The sequence below is a fragment of the Haliotis rufescens genome, unplaced genomic scaffold, assembly GCF_023055435.1.
Source record: "Haliotis rufescens isolate VD_foot unplaced genomic scaffold, xgHalRufe1.0.p SCAF_1, whole genome shotgun sequence".
In the NCBI taxonomy this organism is placed as follows: domain Eukaryota; kingdom Metazoa; phylum Mollusca; class Gastropoda; order Lepetellida; family Haliotidae; genus Haliotis; species Haliotis rufescens.
In genome coordinates, this window is record NW_025963779.1 from 6,754,449 (window position 1) to 6,776,997 (window position 22,549).

At 41.0% G+C, this 22,549-nt stretch overlaps 1 protein-coding gene across 1 annotated transcript in view; it reads right to left on the reverse strand.

Annotated features, from left to right (window-relative positions):
* LOC124136694 (protein mono-ADP-ribosyltransferase PARP6-like) overlaps positions 1-22,549 on the reverse strand; it is a 62,847-nt gene that overhangs the window by 27,933 nt on the left and 12,365 nt on the right. Inside the window, exons 8-19 of the mRNA XM_046502685.2 lie at positions 22,125-22,194; positions 20,485-20,613; positions 19,443-19,598; positions 18,746-19,028; positions 16,968-17,063; positions 15,664-15,756; positions 13,330-13,455; positions 9,636-9,769; positions 8,970-9,018; positions 7,928-8,040; positions 6,252-6,324; positions 4,109-4,231 (exon numbers count right to left, since the gene is read on the reverse strand). Coding sequence (XP_046358641.1) covers positions 4,109-4,231; positions 6,252-6,324; positions 7,928-8,040; positions 8,970-9,018; positions 9,636-9,769; positions 13,330-13,455; positions 15,664-15,756; positions 16,968-17,063; positions 18,746-19,028; positions 19,443-19,598; positions 20,485-20,613; positions 22,125-22,194 — 1,445 coding nt within the window. The remainder of the gene's footprint in view (positions 1-4,108; positions 4,232-6,251; positions 6,325-7,927; positions 8,041-8,969; positions 9,019-9,635; positions 9,770-13,329; positions 13,456-15,663; positions 15,757-16,967; positions 17,064-18,745; positions 19,029-19,442; positions 19,599-20,484; positions 20,614-22,124; positions 22,195-22,549) is intronic.

The window sequence follows — 22,549 nt, forward strand, 5'->3', positions numbered from 1 at the left end:
TCCAGACTCAATTATTTCCACACTGCCGTCATACAGATGGAATATTGCTGAGTGTGGCGTTAAACAACAAACAAACTATTACCAACATTGCGAGTCAAAATGTCATTATGTATCTATTACATCTGTAACTGAATCTACATAGTAATGATTCTAAATAAGACATTGAACTATCATAAAAGTTGTTTGAAAGCAATCAAAGTACCCACGCACTATGACCAAAGATGGAGCTTATCATGTTTTGCCTGTCACTGTACCCCACTACTGATGTGACATGTAAGTGTGTCCTTTCATTGGTCATGTGGCGGTGATAAATGCAGCAGTGACTCAAGTGTCCCTGTGTCTGAACAGATGCAGAATGTTCTCAGTTCTCGGTTGACGTCATGCAACAAGCACATCTTGCCAACAACCAATTCCCCACAGGCCTCATCAATTGTGTACAAGATGACGGCCTGACCCGAGGTGTTATCTTACATTAATACCACTAGGGTGCGTTATGTCCATTGTTTCAGAAGGTTGTTTTTCTTTGTAACGATCCCACACATGCCATGTGCCAAGGTTGGATGGTTTTAGTTTGGATGAGAGGTGAGCAACCCTTGGCTTATAAAGCGCATCATGATGCCTTGGCTTATAAAGCACATCATGATGCCTTGGCTTATAAAGCACATTGTGATGCCTTGGCTTATAAAGCACATTGTAATGCCTTGGCTTATAAAGCACATCGTGATGGCTAATAAAGCGCATCGTGATGCCTTGGCTTATAAAGCGTATTGTGATGCCTTGGCTTATAAAGCACATTGTGATGCCTTGGCTTATAAAGCACATTGTGATGCCTTGGCTTATAAAGCACATCGTGATGCCTTGAGCTTTGAAATTCATTTCACCTTTGAGGAGGGCGCTATCCTATATTATAAACCTCTAATGGCGGCACGGTACAGTAACAGAAGGTTCTTCTAAATGTTAGTACCAGGGAACTTCCAAGGTGGGCAATCATACATTTTCAACCAGTCTAACCTGGAAACTCCACAGGGGACAGACATTAATTTCAGGGGACCTAGTCTAACCTGGAAACTCCACAGGGAGACAGACATTGATTTCAGGGGACCTAGTCTAACCTGGAAACTCCACAGGGAGACAGACATTAATTTCAGGGGACCTAGTCTAACCTGGAAACTCCACAGGGAGACAGACATTAATTTCAGGGGACCTAGTCTAACCTGGAAACTCCACAGGGAGACAGACATTGATTTCAGGGGACCTAGTCTAACCTGGAAACTCCACAGGGAGACAGACATTAATTTCAGGGGACCTAGTCTAACCTGGAAACTCCACAGGGGACAGACATTAATTTCAGGGGACCTAGTCTAACCTGGAAACTCCACAGGGAGACAGACATTAATTTCAGGGGACCTAGTCTAACCTGGAAACTCCATGGGGAGACAGACATTAATTTCAGGGGACCTAGTCTAACCTGGAAACTCCACAGGGAGACAGACATTGATTCCAGGGGACCTAGTCTAACCTGAAAACTCCACAGGGGACAGACATTAATTTCAGGGAACCTAGTCTAACTTGTAAACTCCATGGGGAGACAGACATTAATTTCAGGGGACCTAGTCTAACCTGGAAACTCCACAGGGAGACAGACATTGATTTCAGGGAACCTAGTCTAACTTGTAAACTCCATGGGGAGACAGACATTGATTCCAGGGGACCTAGTCTAACCTGGAAACTCCACAGGGAGACAGACATTGATTTCAGGGAACCTAGTCTAACTTGTAAACTCCATGGGGAGACAGACATTGATTCCAGGGGACCTAGTCTAACCTGGAAACTCCACAGGGAGACAGACATTGATTTCAGGGGACCTAGCCTAACCTGGAAACTCCACAGGGAGACAGACAGTGATTTCAGGGGACCTAGTCTAACCTGGAAACTCCACAGGGAGACAGACATTGATTTCAGGGGACCTAGTCTAACCTGTAAACTCCATGGGGAGACAGACATTGATTCAAGGGGACCTAGTCTAACCAGGTAACTCCACAGGGAGACAGACATTGATTTCAGGGAACCTAGTCTAACTTGTAAACTCCATGGGGAGACAGACATTGATTCCAGGGGACCTAGTCTAACCTGGAAACTCCATAGGGAGACAGACATAGATTTCAGGGAACCTAGTCTAACTTGTAAACTCCATGGGGAGACAGACATTGATTTCAGGGAACCTAGTCTATCCTGGAAACTCCACAGGGAGACAGACATTGATTTCAGGGGACCTAGTCTAACCTGGAAACTCCACAGGGAGACAGACATTGATTTCAGGGGACCTAGCCTAACCTGGAAACTCCACAGGGAGACAGACATTGATTTCAGGGGACCTAGTCTCACCTGGAAACTCCACAGGGAGACAGACATTGATTTCAGGGGACCTAGCCTAACCTGGAAACTCCACAGGGAGACAGACATTAATTTCAGGGGACCTAGTCTAACCTGGAAACTCCACTGGGAGACAGACATTGATTTCAGGGGACCTAGCCTAACCTGGAAACTCCACAGGGAGACAGACATTGATTTCAGGGGACCTAGTCTAACCTGGAAACTCCACAGGGAGACAGACATTGATTTCAGGGGACCTAGCCTAACCTGGAAACTCCACAGGGAGACAGACATTAATTTCAGGGGACCTAGTCTAACCTGGAAACTCCACAGGGAGACAGACATTGATTTCAGGGGACCTAGCCTAACCTGGAAACTCCACAGGGAGACAGACATTGATTTCAGGGGACCTAGTCTAACCTGGAAACTCCACAGGGAGACAGACATTGATTTCAGGGGACCTAGTCTAACCTGGAAACTCCACAGGGAAACAGACATTAATTTCAGGGGACCTAGTCTAACCTGGTAACTGCACAGGGAGACAGACATTAATTTCAGGGGACCTAGTCTAACCTGGCAACTCCACAGGGAGACAGACATTAATTTCAGGGCACCTAGTCTAACCTGTAACTCCACAGGGAGACAGACATTAATTTCAGGGGACCTAGTCTAACCTGGAAACTCCACAGGGAGACAGACATTGATTTCAGGGAACCTAGTCTAACTTGTAAACTCCATGGGGAGACAGACATTGATTTCAGGGGACCTAGTCTAACCTGGAAACTCCACAGGGAGACAGACATTGATTTCAGGGAACCTAGTCTAACTTGTAAACTCCATGGGGAGACAGACATTGATTCCAGGGGACCTAGTCTAACCTGGAAACTCCACAGGGAGACAGACATTGATTTCAGGGGACCTAGTCTAACCTGGAAACTCCACAGGGAGACAGACAGTGATTTCAGGGGACCTAGCCTAACCTGGAAACTCCACAGGGAGACAGACATTGATTTCAGGGGACCTAGTCTAACCTGTAAACTCCATGGCGAGACAGACATTGATTTCAGGGAACCTAGTCTATCCTGGAAACTCCACAGGGAGACAGACATTGATTTCAGGGGACCTAGTCTAACCTGGAAACTCCACAGGGAGACAGACATTGATTTCAGAGGACCTAGTCTAACCTGGAAACTCCACAGGGTGACAGACATTGATTTCAGGGGACCTAGCCTAACCTGGAAACTCCACAGGGAGACAGACATTGATTTCAGGGGACCTAGTCTAACCTGGAAACTCCACAGGGAGACAGACATTGATTTCAGGGGACCTAGCCTAACCTGGAAACTCCACAGGGAGACAGACATTAATTTCAGGGGACCTAGTCTAACCTGGAAACTCCACTGGGAGACAGACATTGATTTCAGGGGACCTAGTCTAACCTGTAAACTCCACAGGGAGACAGACACTAATTTCAGGGGACCCTGGATGACTCAGAATCTCCAATGGGAGGTTAGTATCGGTTACTGCAGACCTAGGCTAACCCAGATTCTCCATGCGACGACTGACATTGGTTTGAGGGGACTTTGTCTGACTCAGAATTTCCAACAGGAGATTAGTATAGGCTGCTGGGGACCTAGGCTAACTCAGAAACTTCACAGGCAGTTTCACAATCACCACCGGACTGTCAGCATAACACCAACCAAATGATGGCAAAATGAGTGTAATCACAACATACCTGTTCTTGTTCAGCAGGTTTACTTTTGGAGTTGTAGTATCCGTATCCCATACGAGAGTAGCCGAAGGACACGCTGGAGGAGGGGCTGAGGTAGATGCCCTTGCCGTATGCTGCCCCGTTCATCTGGAACATGGAGGATGCACTCAGTCAGCTTTACACAACCACCTTGCAGCCCAATCACAGCCACAGGCCAGTTCCATGCAGGTAACTTAGTCTGGTGACTGTCGCTGCTTTACCCAGACTTATGATAGTCTTAGCAATACGATCATTTGAATGAGACTAGGGGTGACTATTGGTCTGGAAATCACTATTGCGATAACTATTGATATTGTAAGAAACAATTGCGATAACTATTGATATTGTAAGTAAGAAACTATTGTGATAACTATTGATATTATAAGAAACTATTGTGATAACTATTGATATTGCAGTCATTTTAGATGGATTTTAGAGTTGAATTAAACCTTGCAACTGAAGTTTCCCTTGAATCTGAAATCCATAACAAAAATAAAAAGGAAAGTTTGAGATATGACTGATTTCTTTTTTATTTACCCTAATAATTTAAGAAAAAGAAACTTACTACCACTCATGATCAAAAGAAAAACAAATTTGAACAGCATTGCATGTATTTTATTGATATGGTAATTACAATAGAAACTATCAATATTCCTAACTGAAATCGATACTATTGATCGGAAACACATTTAACAATCTATTTATTGACTTTAAGTACATACCAATAGCAATATATATATATCGATATTTCGATTTATCGTGACACCCCTAAATGAGACCCTTGGCTACAAGTGATCATGATGTTTCTACTGTCGTTAGTCTATGTTAGAGTACAGTCTATAATGAAATATAAAGTCATAACACTGATATCACCTTCAACAAGGTCCAGGGCCCCATTCCACTAAGCGATCTTAGCGCTAACATGATCGTAACGCCGAACATTTAACATCGACTTACGACAATTGTAGCGCTAAGATCTCTTTATGGAACAGAGCTCAGGTCAGTTAGTTATGTCCTCTGTGTCAAACTACCAACCTTTTTATGAGGAGATATAGAACAAAAAAGATCCTATTGTTTGTTATATTCAGTTTTTCTCAACACAAATGCTGTGTTGTATGATCCTATCATCACAAGGTTGCATACACTACGTTCCTTCATCACCTGCGAATATATCAGGCCGATATACAGTGTGGTGGTGATATATGACCAGTCCAATCAGCCAATGAAATAGGGCCGTGAATAACACTTGAAAGTCAAATGAGCCCTACTATGTGCATGACCTTTGTATGACCCCTATCATTGCCTGACAACAAAACAAGTGTAGAGCAGATAACAGAAGTCTATGGCACATCTTGTACACGATGTCAGGCAACACATACCCTTGTGCAATGTTAACCGAGTACTGAGTGAGAGAGTGAGTTGGGTTTAACGCCGCTTTTAACAGTATTCCAGTTATATCGCGGCGTGTCAGCTTAAAGTGGGAGGAAAGCCCGAAGTGATGCAGGTCTCAGACGTTTACCACTTCGATGAAACTCACGAGCACGGGTATGGTGCTAACAAACCTAGAAACATAATCGGGGCTAACCAGAATTCGAACCAACAATCATAGGTTTCTGGCGTACCCAAGGGACGCAACTCTGCACAGCCAATCGCGGCGCCTTAGATGACTGGGCCACCCGTGCCCCCTAACCGAGTACTGAGCCACGTGTAGTTGCATGTGGTCTTGTGCACAGGTCACAAATCAGGTGAAGTTAAGCAACGTCGGTCACGGAATGTCCTTCAATGGGTGACCGTGTTTGGTAGCTTGGCTCTAAGTTTCTAGGGCTTCAGACCTGCCCCACACTGAAGCACATATAACACATGTGGTGTCTCCTTTGGCAAGTGACTTTGTTCGAATTGTGCCTCTGTTCACCCAGCAGTGAATGGGTACCCGGTAGGATGAGATGTCAATGTGGTTGTAAACATCTAGTGCCTAACAGGCAGGTTGGGTTGTGTATTCACAAGTGATGGAGGAACGAGGTGCTTACATACCTGTGAAATATTGACAATTAATGGCATAAAGTAAGCAATAAATTATATAGTAGTTATTTATTCCGATATCCAAGAGCTGTGATGGTTGAGATGTTACCTGCTTGGTGGTCCCTGATGCCACAATGAGTCCCTCCCTGATGATGGAGTGCCAGTTCTCTATACTCGACCCACTGCAACACAAGGTCAACAGAAATAACACATATGGAAAAGTCTGAATAACAAAAGGAACTTGATCATGTAGGATATGCAAATGTGCTAAGGAAGCCAGGTGTGACACAGGGAAAGATGAAGAGAGTTTGGTCAGATATGATGGCAACCTGTCAATTATTGGACCAAACAATCCAGTGATTGATACTATGAGAAATGATCCACATTGTTAGGTGAGTGAGTGAGTATGGTTATTTGCCACTTTTAGCAATATTCCAGCAAAATCATGACAGTGGCTTCACGCATTGTACCCATGCAGAGAATCCAACCCGGGTCTACGATGTGATGCGCAAACACTTTAACCACTAGGCTACCCCACCGCCCCAACACATTGTTCGGGTAAAATGACATGTACACAATAAGAAAGTCACCAAGCTTGTCCACCCACTCCAATATGTAACCTCCGACAAGCAGCACCAATTCTTAACGATAATGCCCACAAAGATGACGTCACAGGAACAAATCTCATGCCTATTGAAATACCCATATATATCCCTATATACCAACCATCAGATATGAGATTCAAAATACACATGTAAGGATGCATATTTAATGCATGAATAAGCAACCCATTTACTGTGGCTGAGTAGAAAATATTCTAATTTTTATCCTACAGTAATGAATACACAGGCAGTCACACTATTGACAATCTCTATTTGGGGCATGGGCAAGCGGAGCTCTACTGAATGAACCTGCTTTCTGGAGCAGATGTAACAACTTCATGTGTAACAATGTTTGGGTAATTTAATTTTCAAGACGTCATGTTTTGTGAAGGGTTATTACAAACAACACAAATATGGCATTACGATTTTGTAGAGAATAATTAACTTTAACACATTTCCTCTATTAGAGGACCAGGCAACTATTAATTTCGCACAAGCCGTTGACCCGGCGTCTATTGGAGGCCAGTGTGTATTAGAGGCCCGGCGTCTATTCTGTTTATTTGCATAGTGGCAACTCAATACCTTTCCAAATCCCAAGTTCTACACTCACACATAGGGTACATCTGCAGGAAACATTTATTATTAATCACCAACATATCACAGAATTAGAGATCCAGCTTCTACAGAGGACCAGCTTTGAAATTTCTGGACAGTGTGTATGAGGCTGGGTTGTATTGGAGGTCCAGCGTCTGGTAGAGGAAATATGGTAGAAAGTTTCAATAATAATGTTCCATTATGCACTCAGAAGCTGGAACTAATCCTTAGTGTTTCAACTTGTCAGGGGCTGCTCAGGTCATTCAGCCCTGAAGAAACAAATGACCTTCCTCTTCTAATCAACATGGGTTCCCTGGTCTCATATTTCGTATGCCTATATCGATACTATTACCACGAAAAACCAGGTCATGCAAAACATTTCCATCAATCTGAAGCTGATAACCCACTTACACCAAGTGAACCTACAGGTGTTTCAAATATTGTAAAAGGCACTGTCAAATGCGTCATTAAACACTGGAAACTATATATGGCATGAAACATGCTCCTTGACATGGGAGTATGACTTACATAAGCAGCTCTTTAGCTCTTATACTCTTAAACTAGGGGGGTCCTCTATCTACATACTCACTGGAAAGCGAAAGTGCTGCCATATTTGACTTTCTCCTCTCTGAACTTGGCTTCCTTGGCTGGCGGACTGCTCATCAACAGGAACTGATGGGGCGTGTGCATGAAGCTCAGTTGCTGTAACAAACAAGGTCACTCAGTTTCTGGCAGCGATCAGTGTCTACAGGACAAGGTCACTCAGTTTCTGGCAGCGATCAGGGTCTACACGACAAGGATACACACAACGACACATGCCATGAACATAATATATCTTATTCTGCATACCACACACTTGCTGCATATATACTTTCATAATGATACATACCATTAGTTTCTTGATTGTTTGTTGTGTAACATTACCACTCAACAATAAACAAGCTATATGACAACAATCTTCAAATAACCAAGACAGTGAGCATTGCCAAACGAGCATGGCCAAATGTTCTTGTTATTCGCATCTTACTACAAGCATGGGTTGCTTAAGGCAAATTCTAACACAAGATTTTATTGGGGCATACATGCAGAATAGATGAGCAATGGCCGAAGATGACATGTTCAAAATGTTTAAAATATGAAGGGAATTCTGTGACTTGATAGATTTTCCACTATTTGCACGCGTTTCTTTTTCTGACTAAGCATAAAAAAAAGACTACTGACTAAAGGTCCCCACTTGTACTGAATACTAGACCCGTGACGATCCGGGGTAGAATAGGTTTTCAGCAGCCCATGCTTGACGTAACGGGATAAGTTGGTTAGGCTCACTGACTTGGTTGATGCATGTCATCATATCCCAGTTGCATAGATTGATGCTCATGACATCAATCCCTGTAGTGCAGCATTAAACAACAAACTGACTACTGACCTATTACCACCCTCATCTGCTGTAAACAGCTTGCTTTAAATTTCCAAATATATTCAGTAAGCCTTTAAAATACTGTCAGTAGATACAGGAAGAAGATTTATGGTTGTCTAAATCTATTTTCACGAACAGTCATATTCCTGTATACCACCACAGACACGCAAACACAATCAAAGGGAGGCTACTCTTGTTAACAGCAGCTACTCACTCTGTCAGGTGGCAGCTTCACTATGTGGGAACGGTTGCTTGCAATAATCCTGAAACAAAACACCAGCAAGTAATGTGTGAGAAATGTTTTATGTGTTTATCAGAAATAATACAGTACAGTAAACTACGGTTATAAAGAACTCACGGGAACCATTAATTTTAGTTCGTTGTAACCGTGGTCCGTTATATCCATATATACAGCATATATATAAACAACAAATGGACGGGACCCCAAAACAGTTTGTTGTATTCATCAGTTCGTTATAAGAGTGCTCGTTATAAATGTAGTTTACTGTAATATAATAGTGAGGACACCAAAATGGGCTTCACATGTGGGGAATTGAACCTGGGCCTTTGGCACTTCAACCACTTGGTTCCCCCACCACCCCTACTCTGTGTGTGACAATGAGATGAGAGTTGACTCTGAAACAACACCACAGCATCGGGGTGTGGGAGGTGGAACGTTGGGTAGTTAGCATCAGTCATTCTTTACGAGTCTAATACACAGGATTAGACTTCATACAATATATGACAGATTCCATCAGAACTCATCTATTACAAATTGCATGCAATCAGTAGCAGAATGACCAAGCCACAAACAGGAGATAAGTCCATATACTATTTCCTAACATGGAAATGAAGACTAGTTATTAACAAGACTACCCACCACTGAAGCAGCGGATATGCATTAGCATTCCTGACATCCATTTCCTTCTTGAGAGTGGTGCTACCAAGTCTCATCATCTCCTGGATAGTGGGGAAAGCCTGGATGATCCTTATCACCTTTGCATAATCCTTGTTCTGAAGCAGAGGATCAATAAGTCATCAGTACTGGGCAGTCTGGACAAGTGGTCGATTGTCAATAGGTAACGACAAATAGGTGATGTAGCAATAGGTGACATAGCTACAGATGGTGTAGCAATAGGTGATGTAGCAATAGGTGGTGTAACAATAGGTGATGTAGTAATAGGTCATGTAGCAATAGGTGATGTAGCAATAGGTGATGTAGCAATAAGTGATGTAGCAATAGATGGTGTAGTAATAGGTGGTGTAGTAATAGGTGGTAGAGCAATAGGTGATGTAGCAATAGGTCATGTAGCAATAGGTCATGTAGCAATAGGTGGCATAGCTACAGATGGTGTAGCAATAGGTAATGTCGAAATAGATGATGTAGCAATAGGTGATGTAGTAATAGGTCATGTAGCAATAGGTGATGTAGTAATAGGTCATGTAGCAATAGGTCATGTAGCAATAGGTGGCATAGCTACAGATAGTGTAGCAATAGGTAATGTGGCAATAGGTCATGTAGCTTTAGGTGATGTAACAATAGGTGATGTAGCAATAGGTAATGTGGCAATAGGTGGTGTAACAATAGGTGATGTAACAATAGGTGATGTAGCAATAGGTGGGGTAGCAATAGGTGATGTAGCAATAGATGGTGTAGCAATAGATGGTGTAACAATAGGTCATGTAGCTTTAGGTGATGTAGCAATAGGTGGGGTAGCAATAGGTGATGTAGCAATAGATGGTGTAGCAATAGATGGTGTAACATTAGGTGATGTAACAATAGGTGGGGTAGCAATAGATGGTGTAACAATAGGTGATGTAGCAATAGGTGGTGTAGCAATAGGTGGGGTAGCAATAGATGGTGTAACAATAGGTGATGTAACAATCTGGACAAGTGGTCGATTGTCAATAGGTAACGACAAATAGGTGATGTAGCAATAGGTGACATAGCTACAGATGGTGTAGCAATAGGTGATGTAGCAATAGGTGGTGTAACAATAGGTGATGTAGTAATAGGTCATGTAGCAATAGGTGATGTAGCAATAGGTGATGTAGCAATAAGTGATGTAGCAATAGATGGTGTAGTAATAGGTGGGGTAGCAATAGATGGTGTAGCAATAGATGGTGTAACAATAGGTGATGTAGCAATAGGTGATGTAGCAATAGGTGATTTTGTAGTAGGTGATGTAGCAATAGGTGATGTAACAATAGGTGATTTTGTAGTATTTGATGTAGCAATAGATGATGTAGCAATAGGTGATGTAGCAATAGGTGATGTAGCAATAGGTAATGTAGCAATAGGTGGTGTAACAATAGGTGATGTAACAATAGGTGATTTAGCAATAGGTAATCTCTAAATAGGTCATGTAGTAGTAGGTGATGTAGCAATAGGTGATGTAGCAATAGGTGATGTAGCAATAGGTAATGTGGCAATAGGTGGTGTAACAATAGGTGATGTAACAATAGATGGTGTAACAATAGGTGATGTAGCAATAGGTGATGTAGCAATAGGTAATGTGGCAATAGGTGATGTAGCAATAGATGGTGTAGCAATAGGTGATGTAACAATAGGTGATGTAGCAATAGATGATGTAGCAATAGGTGATGTAGCAATAGGTGATGTAGCAATAGATGGTGTAACAATAGGTGATGTAGCAATAGGTGATTTTGTAGTAGGTGATGTAGCAATAGGTGATGTAACAATAGGTGATTTTGTAGTAGGTGATGTAGCAATAGGTGATGTAGCAATAGATGATGTAGCAATAGGTGATGTAGCAATAGGTGATGTAGCAATAGGTGGAGTAACAATAGGTGATGTAACAATAGGTGATTTAGCAATAGGTAATCTCTAAATAGGTCATGTAGTAGTAGGTGATGTAGCAATAGGTGATGTAGCAATAGGTGATGTAGCAATAGGTGGTGTAGCAATAAGTGATGTAGCAATAGGTAATGTGGCAATAGGTGGTGTAACAATAGGTGATGTAACAATAGGTGATGTAGCAATAGGTGATTTTGTAGTAGGTGATGTAGCAATAGGTGGTGTAACAATAGGTGATGTAACAATAGATGGTGTAACAATAGGTGATGTAGCAATAGGTGATGTAGCAATAGGTAATGTGGCAATAGGTGGTGTAACAATAGGTGATGTAACAATAGGTGATGTAGCAATAGGTGATTTTGTAGTAGGTGATGTAGCAATAGGTGGTGTAACAATAGGTGATGTAACAATAGATGGTGTAACAATAGGTGATGTAGCAATAGGTGATGTAGCAATAGGTAATGTGGCAATAGGTGGTGTAACAATAGGTGATGTAGCAATAGATGATGTAGCAATAGGTGATGTAGCAATAGGTAATGTAGCAATAGGTGGTGTAACAATAGGTGATGTAACAATAGGTGATTTAGCAATAGGTAATGTCTAAATAGGTCATGTAGTAGTAGGTGATGTAGCAATAGGTGATGTAGCAATAGGTGATGTAGCAATAGGTGGTGTAGCAATAGGTGATGTAGCAATGGGTAATGTGGCAATAGGTGGTGTAACAATAGGTGATGTAACAATAGGTGATGTAGCAATAGGTGGGGTAGCAACAGGTGATGTAGCAATAGGTAATGTAGCAATAGGTGGTGTGGCAATAGGTGGTGTAGCAATAGGTGTTGTAGCAATAGGTCATGTAGTAATAGGTCATGTAGCAATAGGTCATGTAGCAATAGGTGGTGTAGCAATAGGTGGTGTAGCAATAGGTAATGTGGCAATAGGTGGTGTAACAATAGGTGATGTAACAATAGGTGATGTAGCAATAGGTGGGGTAGCAATAGATGATGTAGCAATAGATGGTGTAGCAAAAAGTGGTGTAACAATAGATGGTGTAACAATAGGTGATGTAGCAATAGGTGATTTTGTAGTAGGTGATGTAGCAATAGGTAATGTAACAATAGATGATGTAGCAATAGGTGATGTAGCAATAGGTGATGTAGCAATAGGTAATGTAGCAATAGGTGGAGTAACAATAGGTGATGTAACAATAGGTGATTTAGCAATAGGTAATCTCTAAATAGGTCATGTAGTAGTAGGTGATGTAGCAATAGGTGATGTAGCAATAGGTGGTGTAGCAATAAGTGATGTAGCAATAGGTGATGTAGCAATAGGTAATGTGGCAATAGGTGGTGTAACAATAGGTGATGTAACAATAGGTGATGTAGCAATAGGTGGGGTAGCAATAGGTGATGTAGCAATAGGTAATGTAGCAATAGGTGGTGTAGCAATAGGTGGTGTAGCAATAGGTGTTGTAGCAATAGGTCATGTAGTAATAGGTCATGTAGCAATAGGTCATGTAGCAATAGATGGTGTAGCAATAGGTGATGTAGCATTCGTTGATATAGTAATAGGTCATGTAGCAATAGGTGGTGTAGCAATAGGTCATGTAGCAATAGGTTATGTAGTAATAGGTCATGTAGCAATAGGTCATGTAGCAATAGCTGATGTAACAATAGGTGATATAACAATAGGTGATGTGGCAATAGATGATGTGGCGATAGATGACGTAGACAAAGGAAATATTGGTGTTTGTTGCTACCTTTGGTGACAGCACAAGTTCTTGGGGGTTGGTTGGATCCACTACAGTGGGGAAAGGGTCGAAGATCGTAGCTTTTCTGGCAGAGTTACAGGCTGCTCTTGTCATAGCTATCAGCAACACAACCACCTGGGGGAGAACGGGGAAACAAGTGAAAACAATCCAAAATATAGAACATTTCACTCTCATACAAAGAAAACTTGGAATATGTTTGTATGCATTACTGGTCTGATGAAGTTTGAATATTTAATTATTAACAAATTGTATTGTCCATGCAAGACAGATCTATATGTCTTCAAATCCATCAGCATTCAAAAATCACTGTCATGTGGTCATGCTAACAGAATCAGGAACTACAAATTCCAAGAAGTCAGCTCATTCATGACAGTAACATGATGCTATGCTATTAATATTTCAAATGATAAAGTACATCCAGACTAATTCCTTCAACACAAGCACAAACATTGCATACTCAGTGGGAGGCAACCAAGTAGTGTGCTTTTTTTATACATAAAGAATCAAATACGGCAGAGATTAAGCACAATCAAGCTGTCATTCCTGGACATTTCCCAGCATGTATGGGATGAAGTAACAGAGATCCTATTCACCTAACAGCTATCTGACTGTGTGAAAATACAGATACTATAAGTCTAACCACTGCCTCCAGTGCTGCAGCAGCTGGAGACCTCAGCTGGAGGGAACATCAATCATATGGTAATATCCAAAGTTCACTGACATGTGACCAGGATTATATTATATCATTATCTATAAATTTGACCAGCATACTTCAGAAATGTCCCAACAAAAGTAGGATAAAATCACATCTCACCAATCACATCAACATGGCAGCCCAAGGATATCAGGTAGGCAGTAACCTTATATCTTATCTGACTTTGAAGAAAGCTAGTTACAATGTGTGACATGACTGTGTGCCATCATACCCCAACACCAATCACTGATCAAGGTGGCAGGGACCAATGTGGTTACCGTATTCGACGTAATAAGCGCCCCTCTCTAATAAGCGCCCATGGCGAGATTTGCTAATATATTGGCTAGTGAACAATCCCAATTAACACCCCTTCCTACCCCTATTCGCATATAATACGCACTCGTGTGTTATATGCAACCTTTATTATTGGCAATTAAATTCTGGAAAAATATATCTGTCGAATATAAACATTTCAGGCTGTCAGCATAAACCACGAAATTTATCCTTCAACTCTGTTTTTTTTCACCAAAATAATATTCATATAAGAGCCCCCTATTTCTAGTTTTGAGAGCACCCTGGGCACTTATTACATCGAATACGGTATATACATGCCGCTGTAACATAGGACTATTGGTGACTGCAACATACACTTTGTCACTCAGTCACTTGCACCTAATCTGCAGAACCACCATGAGAGTTTACATGATTGCTTAATGATAAGCATCTCATCTATGTAAACAAATGCATTTACATATTTTAGGTCTGAAATTTGAAACAAATAATTCTGTGCTGTCAAGTGCTATCAATCCTAAGTAACAATAATGATCTCGGATCCTTCCAAAAATACATTTATAGAAACATGTTAGTATGCTGAAAAAAAATAATTCATTTCTAATAACCAGAATCTTTCAACTGCCCACCTCTGTCCAAAACCTGTACATATACCCCACACATACTCAATATCTACCGCAGTCAGCAACACACAACAGCTGAGAGTGTGTTACGAATAGCCTTGGCTTCACAAGTGTTCTCACCAGGGTCTCACCACAACCATGCACCCAAGTGACGTTATTTCCGATTAGGAAGAAACATAATTTAAAGTACAAATAGCTTGTCAAGTTTGTCGGTTTTTAAAAAACATCAATCCTGGTTAACTGATATATTACCTCTGACATAGTGCAGGCTAAAATCTTCATAGATACATGGTGTTCTTTCCTATCTCATCACCTCACAAGACTCTATGCATGATCAAATATTCTACCATGACATTAAAGGATAATAAAATTTGATTGGCTTCTCTTACTAAATTTGAAGTGGTTAATGAGCGATAAAGACTTCTGACCGCATTACTGCACTGAATATGTGCAAGGAAAAGAGTCTGTTTTAAAAAACGCATTTAAGTCATTGTAAAATAGCGATAAGCCAATTCTGTTCTTAAATTTTGATGGTGATCATCATTGTTTAAACACTGTTAAACATTTAGCTATGTTTAATTAACGATGAACCACCTCAAAATTTATCTCTAAAAATAAACAAAGAATAAACATTCCAACCATACATGATCAAGGTAGGATAGGGGTCACGCTGGCTATATTTCAAGAAGGAATTATCACAGTTATCTCCCTTACCTCGGCTCCTGTTGCTATGTCATCAGCAGCATCGACCATGACACCCAGTGTTTGGAAGGCAAATACACACAGCTCTCGCGAACAAACAGCAGGCTGGAAACAAATATTACATACTCTGTCAAGTGAAGACATCACCTATATATTTCCACTTCTTTATGTTTTCAATGCGACATGTTGTTCATCAAGTACTAGTATCTGTACAGAAACATCACAACGAAAAAATATATATAGTTGAAATCCACACAGCACAAGTCTTCACTGAAACTCCAGCTTCTAAAATACCACTTAAAGACCATACTCTGTCAAGAGGGAAGTGTGCAGTATGCTAGTTAAAGCAAATTAAGTTTAACATTTCAAATATAAAATTGGTAACAGTTATCATCATGCTTAGTAGTTCAAAGACAATTAGCATAAATCCTTACCATCATAATTAAATAGTAACCCAACACCCCTGTATATAAAAAACTTGGTAGAATTTCATACTAACAAATATAGAACACTAAACTCGCTCCCATGTAATACCAATTTTATTTAACTTGTGAATAGTTCTGGTATCTGACTTGCTTTTGCTTGTCAGACACCAGAACTATCCACGTGACGTGTTTAGTATTTACTTATTACTTGCCACCTATAACTTTTTAAAAACTCACATGATCAAACTCTGGAAATTACCGTCATAAACTAGGTCAAGTGTATGAATACAATATCTCACTGTCACGTGTAAATAGGCACACATCGACGTGGCACACATCGACGTGATCCACAGTATAATCCATTTGTGTTTAACAGAATAATACAACTTAAAACATATTAAAAGTTGACACCTATTAATTTAATACCATACAACGGCATACCTTTAGAATTTAGCTCTAAAACGTTTACAAACATGTCACAACACCCAATGACATAATTTGTGAACTTTAGTTGCAAGATAAACCGTGAAACAATGCCCTGTGACAGGGCTTTTGTGGTTATCGAGCATGCATAAGCTCCTCTCAGTGATCTATCATCTCTTCATGCAATGTCACTGAATAAGCCCAGCAGTGTTGAGAGTTGGCAATATTTGTTAGTGAAACTAGTTCTGGCAGTACATCAGCATGTGCTTTGGTATTAAACAATGTGAAATACCATCTTATTGTTTTTAAACAGTGGTATCTTCAACGGGCAAGTAATAAGTACTGTTATCCGTCATGGTGTCATACTAAGAGTATCATGATCATATTGACAATGACTTTCCTCCTGATATGATGCAGCTCTGACCCCTGATGAGTCTTGCAGGCATCGAAAGACAGAGAAACAATCACCTTAAGCATGGCTCCGTTTTGAAAGACATGAGGTTCATCACAGACTACACAGTATTCATTGAGGGTTGGGATCCTCTGTCGGACATACCGGAACACCTGCAACATAAATATCAACAAAATGATGTTTCAAACATCATAGATGGAAGGGTAGTAGGGTGGCCTAGTGGCTAAAGTGTTCTCCTGTCACACTGAAGACCCAGGTTCAACCCATTTCTGGTGTCCACCGCTGTGATATTGCTGGAATATTGCTAAAAGCGGCAAAAAACACCAGTATACATGGATACTGATATAGCAAAGCAAAACACTAGACCAGGAAAGTAATAAGCAATCATTCCACAGTAACCAGATGTACAGGGATCACAAAACAGAATCAATCCTCCAGAGTGAGAGTGACTCCTGATTAATGCTGCACTCAGCAATAGTCCAGCTACATCACGGTGGGCTGTAAAACAATCTGGGTCACACAAATCAGTAAGGAGTCAGTGTTCAAAACATGTGCCTGCGGGGTCCGATGTATATCTCGTGTCGGGACTGAAGTTTCAAATTTGTATGGGTCCTGATGGCCAGCAGTAAACTTACCTGTCAATTTATTTGTCACAATAAGCTGCAATTTTTGACATGAGGACCTGAAGAATTTAGTCCGGGCCCACAACTTCTAAACAATAATGATGGCAACCTGGCAATATGTTTTATTTCAAACACTGTGAGGAGCTAGTGAGTGACTTTGACACATTTACCACTTCGGTGAAACCCACAAGCACAGGTACGGTGCTGACAAACCTAGAAACATAATCGGGCCAAACCAGGATTAGAACCCACCATCATAGGTTTCTTAGGTGCCCAAGGAATGGCTTATGCAACTCTGCACACCGAATTGCGGTGCCTTGTTTCAAAGCAAGGTCTTTGTGGGGATAGGTTACTGGAAAACGCGCTGCCTCGCATGACCCCAAAGGCTCAGGCATTGCATTTAATCAATTTACCTTCTTCAACAAATTGCTGAACACTAAATGTTGATATACACTGTAAATGTTTGGCTGTCATTTGACGACATATCTGCAGTATTTTATCAAGAAAACAAGAAGTGAAAATACACAGCCAACTTCTTCTGCAGGTATTAGGGAATGTTAAGAAAATATCAGGCAGGGTGTTCTGTAGTGAGGTGACAGGGATGAAAATCTAATAATGTATATTATAGCTAAAAGGACATATAGAGGATACATAACTGCACACAGAGCTCCAGATAAGCTTTTGGTGTTGTGGGCATTTTACCCATGCATTTTAAAATCATTGGGTATCAGTAATTCTATCTGGGTATTCAAATTTCTGTTACCCACTAGTTTTTACACATGTGGGTATTTAAGTTAAATATTTAAAAACACTATTCATGTAGTCCCTGCAAACTGGTGTCGTGTGGGTTCGAGAGCTTTATAGGATTAAAAAATACGATACTTCCTAAAGAAAGTGTGATGGCAAATGATCATGATTTAACTGTCATCGTGGAGTTTGGCAAGGTTGATGGAATGCCCGTTTATAATTTCAAAATAAGTTGCTGTTTATCTAATCGAATACGCAGGGTTACTTCACAATATTTTGATGATACGCACAAGTTTTATTTTTGTAGCGTATCTGTAATGTTCATTGCATATTTGTTACGCTTGGATTTTATTTTACTGCGTACTTCTGCATTTCTTATGCGTATTTTACGCAGATACACAGCTTATCTGGAGCTCTGTGCACACAATCAGTATGTCTTAGTTCTTGACCCAAGTGCAACCCACCTGAACAAGGAAGCCATCGTGTAGACCTGGCACTTGTTTAGCATTCTTCCCACTAAGTGTGGAGGACGGCAGGAGAGACAGATCCTCCATGGGCGGCATACACAGATTAGGTGACGTAGACGATGTTGCAATGCTCTTCTGTCGACTGTAACCTGATTTCCGTTTCACATGTTTCTTCATGTTACAAGGCACGGGTGGATGGGAATGCTGTCGGTGGGGAGGCGCATGAGATTTGTTTACTTTCTTCTCCAGATTTTGAGAGAGGATGTCAAAATCTGTACAACTGTGCAAAACAAATACAAAATAGAATTACCAACACAAAATTTGAATAACATATGGTGATGTAACTAAATCCCTTCTCCACCATCTGTATCTATTCTGTGACACGACTAGTGACTGAATAATGTTACTCTCTATTATCAACAATAATGGACTTTGAACCAACTACATGCAAGGGATCAGTTTGAAGAGGGATTTCAAACAAATCTAACATCAACAAAAACATAATAGGTAACAAGCTCAGATGATTTCTTACACACCTGTGGGTGAGAACCCATTCGCGACCACTGCGATCATCTGAATAGACAAAATATGCATCGATTTGATGCTAAGATGATGCAATTTTAGAATGTGTAAGAAACTGATGACTGCAGTTGTGACTGTCACATACCAATTATTGAAGAAAATGGCTGCTTACCTTTCTGGGTTAGTCAGTACTAAGTTGAGGGCCTCCTGCACATTGCCTCGTGTGATGATCAAGGCGTTCCTAGCAACCTCCGGGGAGAAGCCCATCTCCACCACCTGTGCTATAGCATCGTCCTCCACCCTGAACGGGTCCGGGTCCTTGTCATCCCTGAAACATTCCCAAACATTGCAAGATGAATAGCAGGCTGGACCAGGCGGACAGTTCCGTAACACTGATCTTAGTGAGTGAGTGAGTGAGTTGTATTTAAAGCCGCTTTTAACAGTATTCCAGTTATATTGCGGCATGTCAGCTTAATGTGGGAGGAAAGCCCGAAGTGATCAGGTCTCAGACGTTTACCACTTCGGTGAAACCCACGAGCACGGGTATGGCGCTGACATACCTAGAAACATAATTGGGCCGAACCGGGATTTGAACCCACAATCATAGGTTTCTGGCGTGCCCAGGGGACGCAAATCTGCACTGCGAATTGCGGCGCCTTAAACGACTGGGCCACCTGTGCCCACAACACTGATCTTAACTGTGTGTATTTGATATAGGAATAGTTTCCTCTACATTTCCAATGAGAAAGAATGGTTTTACGCCACTTTTAGTACAATTCAAGAAGTATCGCAGAGGGGGGACACCAAAAATGGGCTTCACACATTGTACCTACATCGGGATACAATCCCAGGGCTTCGCACAAGCCTGTGACAACAATGCCATTTTGTTCTAATTGACTTCACAGCCAACACGTCATAAATACTCATTCCAGTAGTGTTATGGTACAGGTGTCTCTGTTCTCATCTACAGCCATGTCTCCCAGGCAATGGATGGGCTCGTTGTCTAGGGAACTTCCCCTGAGTTACTTCCCTTGGTTGTGTAGGCATCCCCTGATGCCTAAATCTTAGACCTGCATCACTTTTGGCTTTCCATCCCCCCAAAATGTTGTTTATAGTGGCAATGTGCTCTAAATCAGTCACCTCAACAGGAAAAGACAAAATGCATTATATATACATGATATATATCCTGCCACAAGAAAGTTGGAATATCCTACTTTGATTCAGCCGGTAATGTCATGGACGACAAGGATGATGGAACGCTGAATGACTTTGGGGCTGTCGCCGTCTTCAGGGAGGCATTGCTGAGAGTTTTCCATTGGTCTGACAAGAATACCTCCAATATTCTACAAGCAGAAAAAGAATGTTTGCATTGCTAGTCAGTTTACGCCACTCAGCAATGTTCCAGAAGTATCATGCCACCCCACAAACAATCAAGCATTGATCAGTCAGATCAGTGGTTGATAGCATAATAAACATCCAGTGTCATTGGGGTACAATCATAGGTCTCCTCCCATTAGTAGTGAGTGAGTATGGTTTTACTCCGCTTTTAGCAATATTCCAGCAATAACACCAGAAATGGGCCCTCCCATTAGTAAGACAGCCCAGTTGTGAGACACCTTAAAACAACAATGTCATACCTGGTTGCACATGTTAATCAGGTAATTAACCCCTATCATGAAAATGGACTTGTCTTATTATAGACAAAAGAAATGACTCAAGATGCTTGATACCCTCTTTTACTTTATTTCATTCAACATTTTAATTCATCCATCCCTTAAATCCATTGTTTTAACATATTCACCACTTAGAGTTCAGTTAAAGTTCACATCACAGTTCACATCACAGTTCACATCACAGTTCACATCATACCCAATCATACACAAGGCCCTTTATTGTTTTTGTTGATTTACAGGACCAATCAACAACAAATATGTGAAATAAGGAAAAACAAAAGACATTTTACAAAAAAATATTGTCTGACTTTGTTTTACAATTGGATGAAATGGAAAAAATACACTAGACCTATCACTGCTGTCCCCAAGAAATAGTGAAAAAAATGTAAAATAATCTTCATGCTAACAAAACAAAATAATCAATTATCATTCAGAATCGTTTCACAATCATACTCCTGGGACGGTGTCACCTATGATTTTATCTTTCGTTCATCAGTAGCAGTACTTATCTGGAGGTGAGGTGAAATGGGGTTTAACGTTGCGTCCAAGATTATTGCACTTATATAGCGACGTGCATGCACGTGTGTGTGTGTGTGTGTCTGCTTGTACTAGTCTGGACTGATGCCGATTTATAGTGCTAGCCCACTGAGATACCATGCCGCAGTTTAACATGAATACCCCACTCGGACACAGTATACTGACTCCGAGCCGACCAGTCCTTGTTTTAGCCCCTTAATGCCGAGCGCCAGACAGGGTAACAATAAGTACCATCTTTCAACGTCTTTTGGTATGACGCGGCCGGGGATCAAACCCCGGACCTTCCGCTCTCCGGGCGGACGCTCTACCAGTAGACCACGGAGGCGGTCGTACTAATCTGGAAGTCTTAAAACAACAACATTTGTAACACCTACATTACATTTTAGGCCAAACATTTTGAAAACCAACTGATACAAAATAAAAGGCCCAATGAACCAAGCCACAGAGCCTGACCCAGTGATTTCACTCATTCCTAATCGAAACCAGAATGCCCATAATTAATGTAACTAGTGCCTAGATAACTATGATTTGTAAACTATTTGCTAACTAAGCACTGTTCCTAATCATCAATATAATCAAATTATTCTTTATCAATAATCATTTACAGTCAAACAAACAAACTGAATCTTAATCTGATATCTTACTTTCTTAACTGACTTCCAACACCAAACTTGTCCTTCTTGGAAGGCTGGAATACTTCAACTTTGGGTGGATCTGTAAAAGATATTTATGACAAAAAATGTACATGTCACAACAGTATAACTTACCATGCTTACAGGTCAAGTCCTTTAGCGAAACAATGAGCGGGCTATATCACATGAGACAGCCAATTTGTCCAAACTGTCAGAACTGAGGGTGGGATAATGAAGTGAGGACAGGTGAATATGGGAAGTGAGTGATTACCTTCTAATGAGCTAACATACCTTTAACATCGAGATAATAAAGTGAGGACAGGTGAATACGGAAAGTGAGTGGTTACCTTCTAATGAGCTAACATACCTTTAACATGGAGATAATGAAGTGAGGACCAGTGAATACGGAAAGTGAGTGCTTACCTTCTAATGAGCTA